This window comes from Dermacentor variabilis, chromosome 1 (genome assembly GCF_050947875.1).
Source record: "Dermacentor variabilis isolate Ectoservices chromosome 1, ASM5094787v1, whole genome shotgun sequence".
Classification (NCBI taxonomy): Eukaryota; Metazoa; Arthropoda; class Arachnida; order Ixodida; family Ixodidae; genus Dermacentor; species Dermacentor variabilis.
In genome coordinates this window covers 271,759,265-271,782,456 of record NC_134568.1, presented here as the reverse complement: position 1 = coordinate 271,782,456, position 23,192 = coordinate 271,759,265, and the positions used below count along the sequence as shown (strand labels likewise).

Here is a 23,192-nt window from a genome sequence, read left to right as displayed (position 1 = left end):
CTGCAAGAGAATGGTCCTGCCATCCTACCAAGAGTGCATTTCATGGGTACTACTCTCTTTCTTTTGACATTAGTTTATGAGGCTCACAGATATGTATCTGTGTCAACAATAACACCTGACATCTAATTTTGTGCAACATGCACTACATTTAATCAGATAAAAGTTGCATGTTTTGTCTCTTGGACCAGTCTGCTCAGTGGTAGGAGGTCCAGACCACAAATGAGAATGGCTGGCCAAGATCTGTGGTGTATGTCCCGTCTTATGCATCTGACAAGATTTCATGGTGGCAAGAAGACATGTCAGACCTGATGTGATCTTTCTAATTATTGTGCACAGAGTTATCAGCATGATAATGTCCTTAATGCTATAGAGAGTACCTCCAGCAAGCAGTCTATATGCTTATGCCTTTTTGTTGCTTATGGCAAGAAAATCCAACATCCTTTGAAACATGCTCACTTGCTGTCTGATGCAACAAAATGAAGAACGCTGCCTTCTCTAAATTTATTAGCAACAAGAAAGCCACTCTGGAAGCAATTATATACATACACAGCAACACACACTAAAACCTACAAATGGGAGAAAAAACACAAACTAGGCTAACAATAAAAGAAACCTGACACCCAGCAAGTGTTACATGTTACTCAAGTATGCACATTCAACCTGAGTTAGAGAGATAGATGGTCGACTCCCGCACTCCTGTGCATGCATGTGGATATGTTAAGCCTCAGCTACTCTTTCTATATCATAACTATCCCCATGTTTGTGATATCTGGTGTACAACTGCAAGAACAATGATGGCTTGACAGGTGGTTCACCTTTCAATGAGTTCTATAAGGAGGATGCATCGACTCTTCCAGCCAATGTACACATTACCACATGAAAGCAGCCGCTCATAAACAGCACAACACCATACAGCATAAATTATATATTTGCCACATGTTTTTAAACTTACATAATTAAAGTACATTAGAATTGGTGCTAAGGCTGGTGCACAATATATGCATATACTTTAAACAATCATAAATAATGCAGGAGCTTGGAATATGATTGGCTGTTCTCGGAACTGCTTTGATAATACAAAAGTCAAGGCTTTGTTTTTGGCATCACCCACTCCAATTCGTTTTCTTTCTTTTTCCAATTGAAGCATTGGCAAGGTTTGTGCCATGCGCTTCGACCATGATTTTTCCTTGTTCGCGCACGGCCATGACCATAATACAAGAAAATCGCCCCAGTAACGCAGTGGTCCCTGCCTACTTTTTTATATACTTTACCGCAATACATTACGTATGCTTCACCGCATAACATGACTGTATTGCGGCAAAGCTGATTTTATGGAACTGACATTATGTAACGGACCTTTTGTCCTTCTGCTGCTCGCATGAGCATAAGCTCGAAAAACCACAAAATAAAGACTTGGCTTGCTGCTGGTTGATTTCTAGCTAACATTTCGAGACGTCCAAGTTGTTTACAAAAAAATCGGTGAAGTTTCTCGCGCTCGGACGCGCTTCAAAAGGCAGCGTGACCACCTATAATTAAGGCAGTCATAAGCGGCAACGAAATCCACACAAGGTACATCAACTTCCACAAAGCTACTGGGCAACGCCATCAATAACTGGCACACGGGCCACCCAGGAGCTGGCAAACGCTGCGATGACATCCACACAAACCACGTCACTTTCCACAAAGCTATTGGGCAACACGATCAGTCACAGGCACAGGTGAAGTCCGCAAAACACTACATGGGCAGAACTACTACGGCCATACTCAATCACTTCGCCACAAGCTCTCACATTTAACGACATCAAACAGCTACGATCACTCCTCCACAGCCACGGACACAGGCGAAGACCGCACGGACAGAACGGACGCACCGATTCAGGGCTCGATCATCGCGTTCATCGCTTCAGCGCCACCTATTTAAATATAATATACGGAGCCAAGCCAAACCATTATTTAGCGTCTATTTGGGTGAACCTAACGCTTTCGGGCCCTAAGCGTTCGAACGACCAGGGCACTATAACGCTTACCTCCCCTTTCCACTCCTGCGACCGCGTCGCAGGAACGGCGGCCAAGCAAAAAACATTTCTTCAGCTACTATGCTAATAATACCAAATTATAAATTTTAGACTTAGTTACTGTATGAATGTTCAGTTATTTAATAAAACGTTTATGCTTTAATTATGCTTATTTTAAGTTGTTCCTATATACACCTTTGGACTGTAGGTGGTGGCTGTGGTGGCGCTTTATTGTGGTCACGTGACGCCATCTTTGTCCAGAGAGGCAAATGGCGTTGTTGTGGAGCTGTGCTATTCGTCTCCTTCAAGGAAATGACAATTTGCCAATTTTTCACAGCTGAAAGTTGCCGTACGGTTGTTACAACAAGTGCACAAATGTTCTAGCTGCAAGTTTATAGTGCGTCCGTGTGTTTTTGTGTCCTCGCCCGAATTTAGCCGCTAAATGATTGAGCTAAACACACGTGGATTTGTGTACATTCTCATCTTCATTCAAGTCCGCTCTTAAAGTACTTGCCAGGAGCATTTCTGGCTCTCTGTCAGGCATCGTAGTGTTTTAAGTAGTTGAGTAATAGCGATGGTAGTTAATATTGCAGCTGCTCGCATGAAAGGGGCGTTTCGATTAGCTAAAAAGTGCAATGTAAATGTCCTGTTTACCAAGTTGACGCTTCAGCCGAGACTGGAGAACGTTGTTTCTAACAGCCGTTCATGCAAGTAAGTTCCTGCAGCGGCTACTGTTAAAGTTCAGTTTATTTTACTTATGCTTAGTTGTGAAGGTCCGTGACTTATGTACTTGATATGTACAGAAATTGACGCATATGTTATAGCAATGGATTTGGCGGGATAAGTTTCTCTGCGTACGCTGTTGGTAAATCGTTATACTCTATTGGTAAACATAAGCATGTTGCTTTTGTTATTATAGCTGACATGTGCGTAAATATGAACATCAATAAAATAGTGACGCGCGCCTTGCTAAGTAATTTCCGGGGCAATGAGACTGTGCGTATGGCACTCCTGTCGTCATTAAGCTGTGTTATCAGTGACTAAAAGGACATTCCTGTTTGTAATATGTCGATTTCGGTTCTGATGTCATGATTAACATGCGCTTTGCTTCTATTCTTTTTATAGACAAGGTCGTCGACTTCTGTTGACGATAGCTGCATGCGACTAAAAGTTTTCAGCATACGATGTCTGCTGCAGGCTCTTAGTCGTTCATAAATATGTTGTTATAGAAAAGCGATGACGAACTAAGCAGATATATAAGCAAGCAGTGACATGTGAAATGCAGTGTCTGACCGAAACAAAACCATGTTGCTTGTTTGCAGTAACTTTGGACTTCAGTGCACTCTAAGTAGACGATAACATTTAGTATATTATGGGGTTATTGAAAGTGTCACCCCTTTGGCAGCAAATTGGAATATTTCTGATGTGCATGTTTCCTTGGGGGATTTTCTCTTTTCCCATCTTTGCAGTAGTAAAGCGAATTTTTAGTTTTGGGTGGTGTGCATGATATCAGTAGTATTGTGCAGAGAGAGCTCGTTGTTTAAGCCATTAGTAGCTCCTGTACATGCAAATTTTGCAGTCCTTTGTGTGCCGTTCACATCTATTTTGATGCACTTTTGAACTACCACAAATATTTTAGGGTGAAGGAATGACTTGAAGGCCTGACATGTCTGATGCTCGCTTCCAAAACCTCCTGTCACGTGATGAGACACTTTTGGACAAAAACCACACAGTGAGCGAGATGCTCAGCAAACCAGCTGCATCCTGGGAGGAACAGAAGTTCGGTAAGTAGCCTGAATCACATAATTGTGTGCATTCATTTGATTCTAATATTGGGAATTGAACTTTTGAATGCTTTGTAAACAATCAAAACATTGCTAAGGCTGTTTGAAAGTAAAAATAAAGATTACATTGCTAAGCAGACGAGGATGAAGTGAGACACAAAACACGTACAGGTTGTGTTTTTCTTTATCAGAAAGTTGGGTAGTACTGCAGAATATGTGATTGTTGTCACCTGTGCTTAGTGTTAAAATTTGCAAGCAGTGCTGGGCGACTTCAGAAGTTTCTTACATCCATTATCAGAATTAGAGGCGGGTGCCTTCATATTGACTAGCAAGTTCTTTATATTTTGGTATGTTTGTTCAAATCAGGTTGTGTTTGCAAGCAAATACACAAGTTATGCCTTGTGGCCATGTGTGTGGATTGTAGAGAATGAGTAATGTACAAAGCTTTAGAGGGGTTTTGCACTGGTGGTCGAGTTCAGTGTGAATTTGTTATGCAGTTAAACCTCGAATAACGAAGTAGATAAAATCGACAATTTGCTTCGTTATATCGAAATTTCGTTGTATTGAAATTTCACCTTTTTTTATAAGTACAGTCGCCGATAAATTTTTCTTACACGGAAAGGGGCCGCAGAATTTTCGAAGTTGTCGGGCAATCGAATAAAGCAAAAAATAAATTCGTTTTGATGAATTGCGACGAATGATACGGTTTCATGCCGCGTCGACATCTTCACATGGCCGGTACGAATTAAGGCTAAACCCCATTAGCGCGATTTTGTGCGCGACAGCGACGAGCGACGGGTTTGCGCGACGGATCAGGCCGTCGCTTGAACAGATCGCTCGGTCTTGTCGCGCGGTCGCACGGTTTTAAGCGAAGCCAACCACGCTTTCGCGTGCATTCCGTCCCCGCGGCTGATAGCGTTACCCGCACTGGGACTACGCTATCATGAAAAGCGTCGGCAGCGGGGAGCGAATGCATCGCATCGTCTGCCTCTCGTTCCAACGAGTAACTGAAACTCGAGATTACGCAACCTCCAATACTAAACGTGCGGGAATATAGCTTACATGATGCCACGCCGCCTCGGCACGCCCACTCTTTGCAAACGCGGCAGATTACCTCTAAAGCAGGGTGCGCGGCTGCGTATGTCCGCAGCCTCGCTTACAGCCATGCGCAGCCACGTCCGAGACTCGCGCCAGAAATCGGGGCGCCGCCAACAGGGGCAGGGGGTAACCCTGCCCCTCGCGCGCGCTTGATCGCGTTACCGCGAGCTCGCTCCCCTCCCCCTCTTTCCCGTTGCTCACGCGGAAAGGCGGCACTCGTGAAGCCGCTAACTTTCTTGCCTCACCTTCGTACGCTTTCACTCGCGCCTAAAGCGCGAAGTGCGCGCTTCGCGATAGGATCTTATCGCACATGGACTTATACTGAACATGATGCGGCTCCACTTCGGCGGTCGCTTTTGTCCCGCCGCACGCGATTTGAGAGGTGTTTGCAAGCAGCCGCTTGTAATTGTCATTTGACCATCGGCGTCCGCGGAAGTTCCTATTTATTCTGGGCATTCCTTTGCGGCGAAAGCGAAATTTCATATTGAAATCGCACACAAACACACTTCGTTATATTGAGGTTCTAAATACATGGTGTCCTATGACAAGAGGTTATGAAAAGTTAAATACTTTGCTATATCGATAAATTCGTTATATTGAAGTTCGTTATATTGAGGTTTTGACTACTGGTGCCTAAAGTAATATCTGGTAGATGCAGAATCCTAGTGCGTGTGCTGCCTGCTCATTTGTTGGCTGTATGTGTGTAGTTTTAATGCAGAAAACTGCAGTGGCAGACTTAAAACAGTGCAGGGCTTCTGAATGAACATTTTTGTTCATATGTCTTTCATAAGGGAACATACAGATGAACAATCAATCTTGGCTGTTATATACTGCTAATGATATAGCTAAATTATCCTTTAGAATAAACATTTTGATGGATGTATGTTTGTTAGACGTGTATGGTGAATATTTGCAAATAAGAAAATGAGGGATTTTGTGCTATTCTCTAGAACTGCGCTAATCGTTATACCATGTCACAGTAGCCACACAGCTGCTCACGCTGCATGGTTGAAAACTTTAGAATCTAGACACCAATAATTTTTTAAATAGCAAGATTTATTGAATGCATCATGTAATATAGTCATTACATTATTTTCTTTATAAGAATGTGGGTTAAAAAGCTTTCTGTTCGAAGTTGAAAAGTTATTTGGTCAGGAGTATTTTTTTCAATACCCATTGTTGGGGGCACAAATTATGTCAGCATTTTTTTAGATTTCCACAAATAAAATGAAAACTAAGCATTTTTATGGGTCAGTAACCATGTAACATGTCAAAAAAGTATTAAAATCTTTTCCGTCTCATTATGTGTTCTAAATGTTTATTAGGGAGTTTTAGAATAGGGGCCCCAATAGTTTGGGGCCCCAAAGAGCTTTGTGGGTGTTAGCGTTGGGGCACGTAGGAGTGAAGAGTTTTAGAATAGGGTTTGACATTTGCGGATAGCGTCTTGCGCTGACAGCGCCACTACGGCGTCAAAGAAAAACTATTAGAAATAATGAAATAAAATATACCATTTTATGATAGGAATAATAATTTTTACTTGCGTGTATTTGCATTTAATTACAATTTAGAGGTTATTCTATGTAAGCAGCAAACAATTAGTTGCGCTTAGTTTTGAGCAAACAAACTTTACTAGCCTTCACCAGCCAAGCTTAGCCGTCTTAGGCCTATGAGCCATAAAATCCACAATCGAATTCAAAATCAGCGGCGTCTAATGAGTAAATCTTGATAACACATGCTAGTTGAGAGAAAGCGATAACCGCACTCACTTCTCCTAGCTTGCGAACTTCACGCGTTACCGTGAATCGAACCCAGTTTTGTGCTAGGTTAGAGCCGTCGCTTCGATGGGTGCCGCCATGTTTTCCGACGCAAAGCTTTTGGGGCCGCTATTTGGGCTCCCGCTAAATCGGTGAAATAGCGTTCCCAACGCAAAACCCAAACGGAGTTTGCGTCTTGCGCATGCGCAGTGGCTTCGACGCTATTTCTTTGGGGCCCCTATTCTAAAACTCTCTATTAACGATGTCATCAGTGACATACGTGTCAAGATAAAGCTTTTTGCAGATGGCTGCATTTTGTACAACGAAATACGCAATTCAAATGATCAAGAAGCTTTAAACACCGCTGTCTACAATACAAACATGGTGCTCGAAATGGCAGATTAGTATTAACCTCAAAAAGACTGTTGCAATGACCATTACTCACAAGAAGAATTCCTTAACCCCTACTTATAGCATTAACAACCAGTCTTTATCAGTCGTGTCTACGTACAAATACTTGGGAGTAGTAATAACATCAGATCTTAGGTGGAATGAACATGTAACATACATTTATAATAAAGCAATGAAGAAACTAGGCTTTTTAAGGTGATCAATAGGAAACGCTTCACCCGAAATAAAGACTTTTAGCATATAAAATGTTCATCTGACCCATTCTAAAATACGCTGCGATTGTTTGGGATCCACACACACAAACCAACATCACTAAAATTGAGAAAGTCCAAGCCAGGTTTATTTTCAATTCGTACAGCTGGCGCACATCTCCATCATCTCTTCTAGAAGCTGCAGAACTGGAAAACCTTGCAATAAGGTGTTACTGGAACACAATGAAATTTTTCTTCTTACTCTATAACAGTCAATTAGGAATAGATAAAATATTATATATTCTACCGGCTAGCCACCGCTCACGCGCTCTTATCACAACAAAAAGGTTAGAGATTTTTCCTGCAGGACCAACTCATTTAAAAATTCTTTTTTCCCCGCGCACGATTTTCGAATGGAACACATTACCTGCCACAGCTGTTGACTTTCCAATGGTTTCATCCTTTCTTTCTGCACTTTGTGAATAAACCATAGCGTTCATCCCTCGTTTTTGCCAGTCAAATCATGATTGTGAAAAAGTTTCTCTTATGTTGTTTGTTATACAGATTGTTGTTCAGTGTCTGTTATCTTGTTTGATCTTATTTCATACTTGTTTTTTTTTGTTCCAAATGCCTACTCCTGCCTAAGGCCTGGTAACAAGGCTGGCAGTACTTGTAAAAATAAATAAGTAAATAAATAAATAAATGTAGATCAGCAAATAGCAGCACATACAGCTTAAGCATAGCTCTTGTATCGCATTCTTCTGCTTTCAGGCTGCGATACTAGTATTGTTTGTGAACTTAACTGATTTGGAAGGTGTGAAGTGTCTGCAGCAAGAGTCCACCTGACAGATGTACTTACTGATTATTGCAAATATCCAGATGTAATGGCAGAAGATAAGGGTACCAGTGTCAATATCAAAGCTTTTTGAGTGTCAAAAAGGCTATTATTCAGTGCTGGCATACTGTTTGTATGTGCACCCCATTGCAAAAAGAGTTAATGCCAGCTAGCTGGTATTTACTTTTTTCACACGGAATTGTACATGCTTTTCTCAGCAGGAACACTTTGATTTGCTGGTTAGCATTGCCTTGTTTGCCATTGTGTCCATTTTTTGTGTTGTACAGTTGATGTGAAATCTGGCAAAGATCCAGGGGCTAAAATGATTGTCATGATGCAAAGGTTTCCTCATTGCAGTAAATTGTTTTTCAAACAGAAAAACTTGTTTAGAAGCAGTTCTGAGTATACAGTCGAACATTGTAATAACATAGTCGCATTAACCACGAAAAAAAAAACCTTCGTTATATCCCATATTCATTATAAGCATGCACGTAGATATCGGTGGGAAAAAAAATCGCAGTCAAGTCTATGCAAAAGAAATGCCAGCAGGGTTTCCCCAATGGGCCAGCAAAGGATCTCTTGTGGATTTTGATGACCCTTGGACATCTTGCTGTGATGCTGTGAGGCACGGGAAGGACAGTAAATTACACACACAGTCTCTGCACTGCCATAAATAAAAAACCATGCAATCTGTGTTATCATGTGGGATCACCGCATTGGCTTGCTGACTGTGGTCCAACCAAGTCAAGCCGCTGGCCAAAACATGCGTGCTGCTGACAGGCTTCTCTCAAGCATGGAGAGGACCACATGTGGTTCTGAACTTAGCTGCTATGGCTGTCAGTCTAGCCTGTGCATCCGATCCCACAGTCAATAGCCGACAAGGTCTATGAATGCGAACATAAAAAGCATGTGGAAACCATCGACTATCACTGTTTGTCAATGTAAGCAAATAGCCCGAACGACCGACCGAGCTGTCAACCTAACCCATGCGTCAGATCTCACAGTTGATTGCTGATAAGGTGTATGATTGAAAACATGAAGAAAGTGTGCAGAAACCATCGACGACGATAGTCAATGTAAGCGAATAGCCTGAACTAGCAGGAGGCAGCCTCCCCTCCCTCCCTGCAACTCGGTTGTGCCAGAGCTCGTGCCCTTTCCTATGGCGCCTTTGTGTCGCAAGTCCAACTGAAGACATTTGTTGTATTTGCCCGAGTGTCGTGTGCATACGTGAGATGTGAGAAAGACATCTCGTATCTTGGAATCTGCCTTTCCCTAAGTACTACAGTACGACAGAGAACACACTCTGCTCCATCTGTCCCTATATAGCTGAGCTGCACTACATGACAGCGCATAAATACTCTGGAAGAAACATGCTGTCTGTCTATATTTTATGGTGTAACGGTCACAGTTCTGCACTTGCGATTGGGAGGTCTGTAGTTGGAATCGCGTGCTCGATGTGGTGTTTCTGTTTTTTTTAGTTACTTTCTTTGTGTAATGATGCAGACGTGCCCCTAGCTGTGTTGTCACTGGTGTGTTGAGAAAGAAGAATACCCGTGCCACGAGATTGTGTGAGAGCCCGGGTTGCTCACACATATTGTTCACTATGCTGTACCTTCGAGCAGTTATCGTTTTTATAGTAAACCTTATTACTTTTGGTGGAAGTGCCGGGATCCCCTGCCTTGTCCTGGAGCTACGCACTTGGATATTGCCCACCAGGTTTTCCAACACCATGCCCAATGCAGCCATCGTGCAGACTGAGCTGACAGCAGCAGCCCCTATCATTTGTGCTGCTGTACTTCGCCAGTGGGATCCGGCCATTTTCAGCGCTACCGGAGAACACGACGTGGAAGACTGGAAGACTGGCTATTATCGTATGAACACTTGAGAATCCATAACAAATTGGACAACCAGATGTAGCTGAACAACATATTTTACCTCATTGACGTTGCCACCCTTTGGTTTAAAAATTATGAATCTGATATTATGAGCAGGTCCACGTTTAAGACTCTTTTTAGTGAAGTGACTGGATGGCCCACAGTACGTAACCTTTGCACCGAACAGCGTCTATGCCAGCAAGCACATCAGCTGGGTGAGACATTTCCCGGCTACACTGAGGATGTGCTCGACTTCTGCAACTGCATGAATCCCATCATGACAGAGGATGAGAAGATCAAGCACATTCTCGAAGGAAATCAGCCTATGTTAGAGCTTTGATGAGCTGTGCCGCCAATGCACCGTCGCCCGCCAAAACGTACTGCAAGCGGATCTTGAGCGGACCTGCCACCCCGACCCCTCCTTGCTCTTTCGTCACATAAAAGATTTCCTTAGAGAGGAGCTGGCTTGCTAGTTCTCACTGCTGCCTCACAGACAGGAGCCTGCCGCAACTTTCGAGTTCGGCCCTATAGCAAGCCATCCAAACCCAAATTTCTGAGGCAACTCCTGCCGTTCCTACCATTCACCCAGCAACTACTGTGATTGCGCCGCTATCCTATGCCGACTACCCTCCCCGTCTCCCACCTCCGCTGCTTAAATGGACCGCAGTGATAGCACAACCCCCTCCGGCATTTTCCTTCTTAGCGCCCCATGCGTCCAGCTCTAGTTCCTATTCTGAGGCAGTCACTGTAGCTTTTTATCGTCCTGCAGACACATGGCACACACAAGACAACTGACCCATCTGCTTCACCTGTGGAATTGCCGGTCATTTTGTGCTCTTCTGTCGCCACCGCATTCCGGCTACCCATGGCCCCTTCGATCCGCCTAGCTACGTGCTGCAACACACCACCACTTCTCAATCTTCACCAAGAGCTTTCGACTCTGATCGCCGCCAGAACACTCTTTGTTCTCCTCCTCCTCATTGACGGTCGCTTTTGCCTATGCATTGTCGTCCCCTTACTGTCGAGGGAAACTGATAAGTGCAGTTCTGGAGGCAAGAACTGCAAGTGTTTAAATCTCTACAAGACTTCTGTTTTCACTGCAACGTGTCATTAATGTAGTGTATATGTTGAGGGAGCCACTGCACTAGCACTTGTTGATACCGTGGCCGCTGTTTCTTTCATCGACGAAAATAATTTTCGCAAGCTCAAAAAAGTTATGTCACTTTGTGGCATGGTACTCTCCACTGGTAGCCCGCAGCATTTTCATCCATCAGCCTTGTGCACAGTCTGTGCCATCATCCAAGATGTTCTGCACATTGACATTGAGTTTTTTATGTTGCCCTCCTGCTCTCGTGACCTCATCTTCAGATGAAATTGTCTGTTGTTTCACAAGACTGTCATCTATTGTTCTTGTGTGGAAGTGGCGCTTTTGTCACTCTGTGGCTTACCATCGGTCGGCGCTTGTCTCAGTACAAGCAAACTCTTCATTTGTGCCAACACAAACATACCCCCGTAAATGTCAGTGCTTGTTGCCCTGTCATGTGCTGCGAAACTAGGTGCCACTGTAATATTGACACCACCTGATGTGTTTGCTTAATGCAAAGGCATTTTTCTCCTGTTTGCCCTCCTCACTGTTGCCTCCGGGGCCACAATGATGCTGGTTTCCTACCACTACTCATATTCAATCATTTTACTGAGTGACGAGACCTCAAGACATGTTCATGAGGTCGGCTGGGTTGAAGATATTGATGTCCTGATGACTCTGCGCGTAGTCACGTTGGTGCCAACACTTCTGTCCCTAGCCCATTGCCTCCAACCATGTTCGACTCCACCATCAACGCTGATCTTTCTCCGGCTCACCATGCCCAACTTCTAGATCTCCTACAAAAGTTTGTCTCTTCCTTTGACTGTCATCGGACATCGTTGGATCGCACGGCAACTGCGTCTCATAACATAGACACTGGTTTACATGCCCCCTTGTGACATCGCCCTTATCACATTACTATGGGAGAGCGCTGAATTATTAGAAAGCAATGGTACGACATGGTGCTTCACGGAGTCATTCAGCCTTCCCAAAGTCCTTGGTCATCATCTGTGGTCCTTGTGCAGAAAAAAGATGGCTCGGTTAGTTTTTGTTGGTTATTGCTGTCTAAACAAGATTACAAGGAAGGATGTTTGCGCACTACGTCGGATCAATGACGCCCTTGACTGCTTGCAACATGCAGAATACTTCACTTCCTTGGACCTGCACTTTCTATATGGCAGGTTCCAATGGCTGAATCTGACTACCTAAAAACAGCGTTTATCACTCCCGATGGCCTGTACGAGTTTAAGGTCCTGCCATTTGGACTCTGCAATGCACCCGCTACTTTTGAGCTTATGATCGTTACTATACTTCGCGGCTACAAATGGAAGACATGCTTATATTACTTGTATGATATAGTTGTGTTCTCCTGATTTTTTGACACACCTTGTTCGTCTGCACAACATTCTGACCTGTGTCACTTCTGCCTACCTATAGCTCAACCTCAACAAGTGCCGTTTTGCTGCTTGAAAGTTAGCCATCTTGGGTCACATTATTTCAATAGACGGCATCTTTCTTGATCCCGACGAGCTTCACGCAGTAGCAGCATATCCCAAGCCAGCATATATCAAGGCCCTCCAAAGTTTCATATGCCTGTGTTCCTATTTTCATCATTTAACTTGTGCACAATTTTGTGACCATCATTGCACTTTTGACAAATCTGCTCGCAGTCAGCCAGGTCATGTCCGCCTGGTCATCTAAATGTGATGAAGACTCTGTGCAGTTGCATAATTTGTTGACCACTCTGCCTATTCTTTGACATTACAACCCACCTGCATACTGGCCAACTCTCCCGATTTGTTCGGGACACTCCTGAACTCTGACCAATTCTTCTGATTGTATGCACATGGCCATAAATCTCCCGAAAAACTGCCCCTGACCGACTGCAAATAAAAAGAAATAAAATATTCATAAAATAATAATAATCATAAAATCATGGTTGATCCCTCTTTCATAGGAATTGATATAGCATGAAAGTGAAACATGTTTTCACAGAAGCTGTTGCATGTTTGCTTCGTGAACTCGTGGTTCGCTGCACTGAAAGAGAGTTGCTGAGTTGCACAACTTGTGGGTCGGTGACCATGCTGCAAGTTTGCTTGGCGCACGCCGTCCTCTTGGCGAGTTGCTATGGCAAAGGTACGAGCATTTTGGTCCGTAGTGTCTTGGCGAGTCACTTAAGTTCTGCGTTCTGCTTCGTGCTGGCTTGTCTCTTGTCCGACCAAAGCAAAATTCGCCTCTCGACATCATTGCCTTTCTGCGCCGCCTTACTCAGCAGTTTACTTAGTTGGTGCCATCGTAAGTGAAGCAGTAGGCGGCTTGCAAGTGCTGCTGATGCATGTTGGAGCTACACACCATAGGTGATGACGTGTAACAGGCTAATCAGACTTGAAAGACATACCATGTGCGGAAACTGTGTCGTCACCTCAGCATGAGGCCTACACCAGGCTACCCCGCGTTGGGGTGTCCGTGGCGCTGAAACTACCGAAGTGCTCACTGTTGGCATTTGTTGGTGTCACGATGCAGTACTTTGCTTCACCATTCCTAGATGATAGTGCCATCCCTGTCAAGAGAGAGCATATTTTATGCATTCGCGCCGATGTCACATCCATTACAGAAAGTTAATGGGGGACCCAGTGATGTATCCAGGGGGGGTGGCGATCTCCCTCTCTCCTCCCCGCCCCATGTCACTAACTAATCCCCTTCCACCTCTCTTGACAGCAATTTTTTGGCATGTGGAATTTTTTAGGCCGCTGTCGCTACCATTGCTGTCTGTGGTGAGCAAAGCACCCCTCACTTTTACCAGTTAGGCGCGAAACTGGCTAACGCAACCGCTGTCTCTCTGGAAGTGAGCTAATCGCTTCCTCTCCATCTCCAATTTTGCCCCTTCAGAGAGTAGAAGGTCGTTTAAATAAGCGGGGCCATCAGCGCAGCAGTAAGGAGGAAGCCTTCCCTTCTCCCCCCTTTACTCAGAGACACGTGCTCCCTTACTCTGCACTGCTATGCTAGGAGTCTGTACTGGTACGAGCCACCTTTCAGTATTAATAAATTTGGAAACCATTCAGTGGCATTCAAACTCGTGCTGTTCATCGCACAGAGTGTGCTTTACTCATGCTCCAAAAGAGGGCAGCACAAGTCACCTTCAGTGGCTGGTATAAAACAAATTGACGGCAACCAACTCGCGCAGCACACAGCGACCAAGGTGCAAGTTGCACCTTGCAAGTTGCAAGGTGTAATTAATATTTCTTGTATATGGAATACAGTGGGTAAAATTTATGGCACTGTCCTTTGTAAATCACGTAACAAAGTTTCAATGCATGAAAGCCAAAATTCACATTTATCAGACATGTTGAAAGCACGTCCACATTTATGGAAAGAAGTTGTGAATGTAGAAGCACTCGGTGCCCCACTTGTGGACAGAAATTGTCGGTGTGGAGATTTAGTGCCTTTTTTTGTGTTTCACAGCATGTTATCTCGCGGATTTTGTTTTAACCTCTCCAGATAGGTTTGTGCTTGATTTTTTTATATACACTGGGAAAGGTACAGACTTCTCTGATAACATGAAAGAAAATGGCCTAGGTGGTGCAGTCTTAATACAGCTTGTGGAGATAACTGTGCAGCAGTCGCATATTTTTACGATTAGATATTTTATTGCATTGAATATTTTTGATTGCTTACTTCAAGAGCAAAAGTTCATGCTTGGAAGAGTAAATCTAAACCGCACTGAGGATGTTGCTATAAACCATCCCAATGACAGCAAAGTAAGCCGCGGAGAATCAACGTCCCTCGTATGTGGGAACAGAAATGTGTGTCTGGTCAAATGGAAAGATAACAAAGGCGTAAATTCGTTTTCCAGTGCTGTTGGAATAAACCTCATGTCTTCATGCAAGTGTTGGTCGAAGGATGAAACGAAAAAAATATTACTACTGCACCTGGGAAGTGTATCAGAATATAACCAATTGATGAGGGGAGTGGACCTCAACGACAGGTGCATTTAATATGCTAGGACGAAGGTCGAATTTTGGAAATGGGTCGTTAGAATGCTCACACATTTTCTCTACATTTCTGTCTGCAATGCATGGGTCGAGTGCTGTCGTGACACAACAGCTTTGCACCTATAATAAAAAGAAGGGTGGTTCTCTTGTCTTTTAAGCAGGATATAGCCAAAACATTAACCAGATCTAACCCAAATTGAAATGGTACCACGTAATAAAGGTACGAAAGTAGACCAGCAGCTCCAGTGACCAGACCAGCCTAGCTTCCCTCACGGTCACATGAGAAAATGGTTTTGACCACTTCCCAGAATTTAATAAAATTGAAAATGCGTTGCAGGAACAAACATTGCAAAGCAAAGTCAAGAGTTTGGTGCATGAAATTCAATGTTTTCTTGCGCCTGCAAGGGTAACATTTTATTTTATTTTTACAATGCTCCCAACTAATGTCCGTATTTGTGGACGCTCATTTGTACCATTTGAATATGAAAATCTTTTCACAATTTTTTTTGTCTGCACTTGCTAAACCATTTCAAATGAAATGTTGAAAATGTTTTTTTTCTAGTCTGCATTTTTTTTTCAGTAGTGAACAGGTTAAGTGTGATTTGTGCTTCCCTGTTCTGTCCCTTTACAGTAGTTAGTTTTTAGTTCTGTTACAAGGCTTGAACATGCCTACCGGTGTCAATAAATCGTTTTCAGACTGACCACGTAGTTGTCTGGAAAATGTTGTTGATGCAAAATGCACTAAGGATGCAACTGAGAACAAATCATGAACATTTGGTCACATGAGCATTTGGTTAGTTGCGCAATGCCCCCCCCCCCCCCATCCAAACCACATTAAACAACCGCGCCCCCACAACGTAGGCACCTGGATTCACCCCTGAGTGGACCCCAGTGTGAAACACTTTCATGTTAAAAACACGCCATGCAGCCACAACCGCGTCGTTGGCCTTGTGTGCCAGGTAGCTAGCCGAAGTCAGATTTAAATCCAAGTCTTGTGCGCAGCCAGTGTAGCAGTAGCTCTGTTCACATCAAAGCATGCGTTGAGGAGTAAACGTGTAGCATAGGTCAAATATACGTTGCCTAATGACTGGTTCCTTTAAGTCAGCTTTGCCGTAGTACAGCAGTGTTATGTGGTGAAGGATAATAAAAGTGCAAATGGGCCACTGTTGCCGGACATGTGGTACATGTTCGTTAATTATACGCGTGCCTACATACCATCTTCCATCACAGTACAATCGCCGAGCGAATAACTTATGACCAATAACTTTACTGGCAGCCATTCACGGAGTTTTTTCTGACATTGCTGTAATCCAAAAAAAGAAGGCTAAATTTTTTCTTTTTTTTGAAATTTCTTTCCCCTACCTCCCCCTCGGTCTCGCTTCAACGCGAACTAAGCGGAGAGAACACAGTGCACACGAAGCTCTCTCGCTTCAATGCGAGCCAGGCAGAGGGAATGCAGTGCACACGAAGCCATCAGCACTCGGTGCACATAGGCTCTGTACCCACTGCAGATTGCTTTCAAGATAGAGCCCTCATGTCTGTGCGCCATATGCAGCTGCCACGGGAGTAGAACCTCCCCCCCCCCCCCCCACCCCAACCTGCTGCCTTGAGTGCGATTGAAGACTTTGTGCTTCCTCCCTTGCATGCACAAGATTGAGTCACCATCCTTCTCGGCTCACCATCCAATGCTTTCATTCACACCCGCAGCTTGCAGCCGCAATGTTATTGCTCTTGGGATTTATACAGAACATCACGGTGATGCTGACGAGGACTGTGAAAATTCGCGTAGAGTGTCATAATTGCTATCACAATAAAACATGCACGTCGCCAACATAGTTTTTGTACATGGAGGGAATTGCGCATGGATCCATACTTGATTAAGCCCATGGCGGTCAAATTATTCCTGCCATGTCATGTTTGCGGCAATACACGTGTGGTTGATGTCTGAAATTTCGGTTATTGTCTGTGTACATTTGTGCTTGGGTTAGATTGATGGTGTTGCAGGTATCATGCAGGTTAAAAAAAAGAAAATTGGTTGTCCACAAAATTGGTAGACATCATTTTTTCTACCAGAATATATATTTTGAGGCAAATGCAAAAAAAAATTTGCTTTGCTGTAACTGCATTTTGATTTCATTATACCAGGACAGGAGAATACTTCATTGAAATGAAACATGACCAACTAAATTTTATTTTTGTTATATCGAGGGTCGTCTATTCAAATTCGGTTTGCGCGCACAAGCTCATACTGAAAATGCTTGGGGACACAGCCTTGTTTTTGAAGTGGCCTAAAAGTCAATAAAAAATGTTTTGTCACCTGAGCATATTACGCAGTCACAATTGACTTGTAGATTCAGAGTATCGGTATCCATTTATTTCACAGTAGTGGAAAAGTGTATCTTGACTGATCTGACACCGTGGATTCAGGTGTGGAAAATGTCCCAGTAGGGCAGACGACGCCATTCCTGTCACCACCACAGACTGTTGGTCCAGATCCTGTGCATGACTTGCCGGCTGAGTTGCTGCAAGTGGGATGGCGGCGCTTCTGGAGCAAGCGTGAAGGTCGGCCTTACTTCTTCAACAAGCTCACAAATGAGTCTCTGTGGGAAATGCCACGGCTCAGCACACCAGCCCAGGTGAATGTTGAGCTTTGCTAATCATCAAAAACCTGACACTGCTGACTGTTGAGCACTGTATCATTCTGAAAGGTAATTTTGTGAATTGTTAAGCGTACCATATCAATGCAGTGGATGCTTGCACTGAGTTCAGCGTCTGTTACAAGATCTGGTAGACATCTGCATCATTCCTACAATTTGACGTGCTGCTGTCAAGCTTTAGTATGTGCATTCGGCATGTCAACCTCGTTTAGTGATGAATATGCTACTATTAGTTGAAAATCATTAACCTGAAAAGGAAAATACCCCATAGACTCTTTTAAGGGCCACACTTTCTTTTTCTCACAATTTTGGTGATTTACACTCAGACCAAACCTTCTAGTAAAAATGGTGCTGGTGCAGTCTTGTGCACACCCCGGATCCCTGGATGTACCATTGCCTCGGAGGTCAACATGCAGCTCTCGCCATCTAGTAGCGGCATGTGGAAGTATGCACTGAGCGAAAATTCATCGATGCACGTACACGGCATTGGTGTACTGTTAGGATTGCTTCTCTGTTTAAATTTTTTTCTCAAAATTTTGGGCTACCAAGTTATGGGTGCGCCCCTTACACCGGTGCGGCCCTTATACGAGTCTGTGCGGTATAAGATTGAGAATAAGTCGCATTTATTGTAATAACAGACTATCACATCTATGTATCATTATGAGCTGTCATAAAATGCCCTACATTGTAGCAGCAACTTCCTCTGGTGACATTCAACCACCAGAACCACAAATTAGCTTGCATTCTATTATCTAAATGCATAAAACATGTCATTTGTTCTGTAACCATGCCAGCTGCTTATTTCCGACTGCCACTGATTCAGTTCATGTGATTTGGTGTTGACTGTATATAAAAAAAAAGAAAATAAGTGACTAGTGCTCATAGAAAATGAATTTTTTTTTAGTGCATTAGAACCTTCAGCCGCCCTTGCCCTTCCCAACAGGCAGTGTGCAAGAGGTTATCCGCAGTTCTTGGGAAAGTGTGTCCTACCTTAATGGAGGGGGATGCTGCTCGCCTGCTAGATTGCCCTCTAATTTATTAAGCAAAGAGCTTGTCTGAATGTTTTGGCTAGTGAAAATAACGTCATTCATTCACATCTGATTTGCCGTAGTTGTCGTGTGTTGATGTTGCTTCTTATTGGCCGTAGTGAGTTGCATACATGTCTGTTTATGTGTGTATGTGCACATACTACTTTGTTTTTGTTTATTTCATCCTTACGCATGTGTATATGCTGTGTCACAAGGAGAGGGGGCACAAATTTTGATTCATTGTGATACAGCACATTTCCAATTCATCTGTCAAAGTTTGGAGGCAGCCCTTATATGACAAATCAGGGGCTTCAGAAAACTTGGTTTGTGAGGATCTTTATTTATCTTTGCACAAACTATGTCACATTTGTGTTGGTTATGCCACTTGAAGTGTGTTCAAAGTATTTATTATCCTCCCTGGATGATCTGCCAGACATTAATCAATTAAACCACTTGTAAGCTTGGCTGTGACCCAGAACTTCTATAACTGCTTGCTTTAGTGTTCGGTGCGTCTTGGCTACATATTTCCCAGTTGGAAACAAAGCTTGTTATGGATTCTTTGTTCTTTAAAGTCACCATCAAGACTAATGCAAAACATAATCACAAGAGCAAAACAATTGCGGAGGATGTGAATGAATGCAGTTAGCTTACCAACCGAAGCTTAGGTAGTTGGAGCAGTGTGCCACTATTCATTAAGGCAGGGTAGCATATTTCCAGGAACTTTTGGATTGCCTTTCATAAGTGCAAGATCCTCTGTGAAAGGTACCTACGCTGGCATATATGAGGAACATTCCGAAAGTAAGTGTCGTCATGTTTTTGAAAAAGAAGATGGTACACCAGCTGAAGCAAACAATCGCCATAAGAATCCATACCCGTTGCTGGTTCAACAACGGAAGGAAAGTCATATATGCAGAGTGCCAGAGAGCAGCAGACCGGCATGCCCAAGGTTATTCGAGTACAAATCACGATGGCAGACAGACTTGTGCTGACAACATGGTTGCTAATGGAAGTGCATGCTGTTATCCAATATGAATGGGCACATGGGACTAGTGTGTCTGTCATCCATGAACGCCTACAGAGGGCATGGTGAAGAGGTCATATCTCAGGCCTTGCATTGCAGGGCACCGAGTTTTACCAGAGTGGTTTCTTCAAACTGATTCCACGCTACAACAAATGTCTCAGTGTCGGTGGCGAATATGTGGAAAAATAGTGCAAGTCGTATAGTTCATGATGCCATAGTGTATATTTTTTTTTGGCAATAAAGTTTGTGTGCGAAAATAAATGATGAAACTTACTTTTGGAATGTCCCTCGTATTTTTCACCATATGCACTAACACCAAACATGGTCTGTCGCAGGATGTTTCATGTAACATAAGCTACCATTTAAGTTGTTAGGCTGGGCATATATTTTCTTCGAGTAGAAAATTTCTTGTCCATGCAACTTCTCAATATATGTCAACGAGTAAAATATGGTTTCTTTAAACTGGTTACAGTATGACCCCCTTACTGACCCACTGGGAATCCAGGGACCTCCAACCCCTGTGGATCCAGGAACCCCGCCTGGACCGTCGCACATTCTTCTCCCATCTCCACCACCAGCGTCCAGCCCAGTGCTTCTGCCTCGAGCTGACAAACGACGAGCATCTGATGATGCTAATCCAGCAGCAGCCAAGAAATTTGTGCTTAGGTAATGCTTAGCTGTTCGAGGCAGCTATTATTCATGCTACCCCTAAAGGCCCTTACAGGGAGGGTATTAGATGGGGGGGATATAGAGCAATAATAAAAAACAGCAATAAAAACATAAAGCATAATACGAGAGGAAAGGATGAACAAAAAAAAAATATATTATTACACATTTCCATCACAGCGAAGTAAACCTTGAAATTTTTTTGTGTTGGTTTCTGTGGTGATGTGTGATGGCAAATTATTCCACTGAATGATGGTGCGAGGGACGAATGAGTTGGCATGAGAGGATGAATGGCATTTTACGCGTTTAACTTTCAAAAGAATGATCACGTCTTGAAAAGATGACATGGGGTGACTGAAAGAGATTATTGTGAAAGGATCGATGGTGATAAAGCTTATAGAAAAGTTTTAAACAAGCAAGTTTACAGGGATACGATAGGTGTTCCAGTTCGGAACATTTTTTAGTTCTGGGACGCTTGTATAGGATGAGTAGTCTGAAAAAATTAAACTAACAGCATGGCTTTGCAAGGACTTGATGTTAGGGATAATGTAGGCCTGAGCGGGGTCCCAAATTGACACAGCATATTCAATTTTAGGGCGTATTAGAGTAGCATAAGCAAGCTTTTTTACGTGGATAGGGGCATGTTTGAGGTTACGTTTAAGAAGGCGAAGTGAGCGGTTAGCAAGACGCAAGATTGAGGTCGATATGGTGAAGCCATTTTAAGTCGCACTGAAGGTGCAGCCCAAGGTACTTATAAGTTGTTAGTTTGTTAAGTCTCGTGGTGGTAAACACGACGCAACGAACGTTTGAGTTAGGAAAAGCCTTTATGGGTCCTGAGCATAAAAAAGATACATATATCAAGAAAGCACGCATTACAAACCCAATAGCAGAAAACCTAACACACGACAAGCTATCCACAAAGTGAGTTAATTGAGAAGGTTATCTAAAATCCTTACACACGACGTGTTATGAAGTTCAAAATATAGTTCAAGATAGCCGCGTCGCCTATTTGTCGCTGCGTCCGACGTTCGGTCCATGGTTGACCGGGTCAGGAAGTCAGGGCAGTGGAGTGACTGAGGCGCCTGGATCGCCGGTCGACTCCTCTTAGCCTGCGGATCGTAGCCGCAGGTAGGCCAGGAAATGGCTCCATCAGCCTGTAGCTGTGCGGTCTCTGGTGGCGCGCCCACTCAGCTCGCGAGTCGCGGCCGCGGCAGCTGAAGAGCACCTTCCAATGGGTTGCGGCTGTCTCCGCGCTCTACCCGCCCTGTCCGGCCTCCAGCTGCTTCTGCCCCTCGTCATTCCAGAACGTAGCTGGGCAGCTCTCTTCGGCTACGTGTCTCTTTTCCCGTTGGCCACGTAGCTCTGCAAGCACTTTTGCACTTCTTCTTTCGTATATTGTATTCTTTCTATTCAGACGCTCTTATTTTCTAACCTATTTTTTTTTCTTTATTTTTTCCACCGACTCTTCATGCTTTCATGTCCTCTTCTTATCTTCTGCTCTTTCTTCTACTTCTTTCTTTATTGACTCATGACATAGTTCTACAGTATTGCTATTGTTCCTCTCAACACCGAATATACACCTATTCTGTACCTTTGAAGTCATAGCAATGCCAGGTGGACGTGTGCAGAGGTTGCTCTAATAGCAAGGTAGTAGGTGGCCCAGCTAATTGGGGTGATGCAGCTAATGCTCTGCGTGTAATATGCATAAAAACCATCAAGGGCATCTCATGTGACATCTCTCGGTGTGATCAAGAATGGTGTGTAGTATAAAGCTTTTGAAGAAGTGCTGTTTGGAACTCCATATAGTGACAAGGTACAAAAGGCCAGGAATCAATTCAGGCAAGTTGAATGTGTGCTGCACTTTTCAGTGTTGACAACCAGCCATAAATTTTGCATGTTTTTAGTAGAAAATAGTGTTTGAGGACACATGCTTATATATATCTGGAACTTGCTGATGTGTCTGGTGCGATGAACAAAGTTTTAATTGATAAATGGTCATGATCGGTTCCTCAGCTCACAGAAATGGCCTTTAGACCATGAAAACTATAAACTTGGGATTTAGGAATACAGTCGAACCCGGATAATATCGAATTCAACGGAGATCGGATAATAGTTCGATATAGCGAAAATTCGATATACAGATATAGGCCAAAAAAGCACTCGCGATCATAAAGAATTGTGACTTACCGATTGGAACAGCCGCGAATCACATAGCATGTGCACCAAATTGAAAGCACTTATTTCACTGGAAAAAAAAATCACTAATTTTGGGCTGCTTTTTCCTCTGGGAAATGAAGTTTAAAACACTAGTCTCAATCTTCTCGAGACTGTCCAGGTGCGAGAGCCCAGTGCCTTCCATTTCGCTGCAACAGCACCGAATCAGGCTGAACGCTGACGCCAGTTCAGTGGCTGTGCACGGACGCGTTTCTTCGAAAACACAGTTGCCCTCGTCGTCGCTGGAATCGCCGTCTTGAACACCAGCTATTCCGGCCACAATGTCCTCATCAACGAGGTCGGCTACTGCTTGAACTTCGCTGTCAGCGTTAATAAAGTCATCAACAGTAACTTCGGACGGGACGGCGCCAGGAGATAGGACAAGTCGCGGAATGCGTCCTCCAAGCACTCGTCGTCATCTAAAGCTTCCGGACATTCATCTCCGGCCACTTCAAGGCCTGCCTTGCCGAAACAGTTGGCTACTGTGGCCTGCTTCACGTCGCCCCAAGCACCGGTAATCATCTGGATCGCGCCGAGCAGGTCAATCTTGAGATCGGTTCCCATGCAG

At 43.8% G+C, this 23,192-nt stretch overlaps 1 protein-coding gene across 3 annotated transcripts in view; it reads left to right on the top strand.

The window, feature by feature from the left end:
• Nucleotides 1-2,285: 2,285 nt before the first annotated feature.
• Pcif1 (Phosphorylated CTD-interacting factor 1) overlaps nt 2,286-23,192 on the top strand; it is a 158,029-nt gene continuing 137,122 nt past the window's right edge. For 2 of the 3 annotated variants that reach the window (XM_075675771.1, XM_075675789.1), the window contains exons 1-4: nt 2,286-2,726; nt 3,655-3,799; nt 17,466-17,674; nt 20,217-20,410. In XM_075675771.1, the coding sequence (XP_075531886.1) occupies nt 3,682-3,799; nt 17,466-17,674; nt 20,217-20,410 (521 nt within the window). In that variant the 5' untranslated portion in view covers nt 2,286-2,726; nt 3,655-3,681. The remainder of the gene's footprint in view (nt 2,727-3,654; nt 3,800-17,465; nt 17,675-20,216; nt 20,411-23,192) is intronic. The other variant, XM_075675779.1, reaches the window with a different exon arrangement.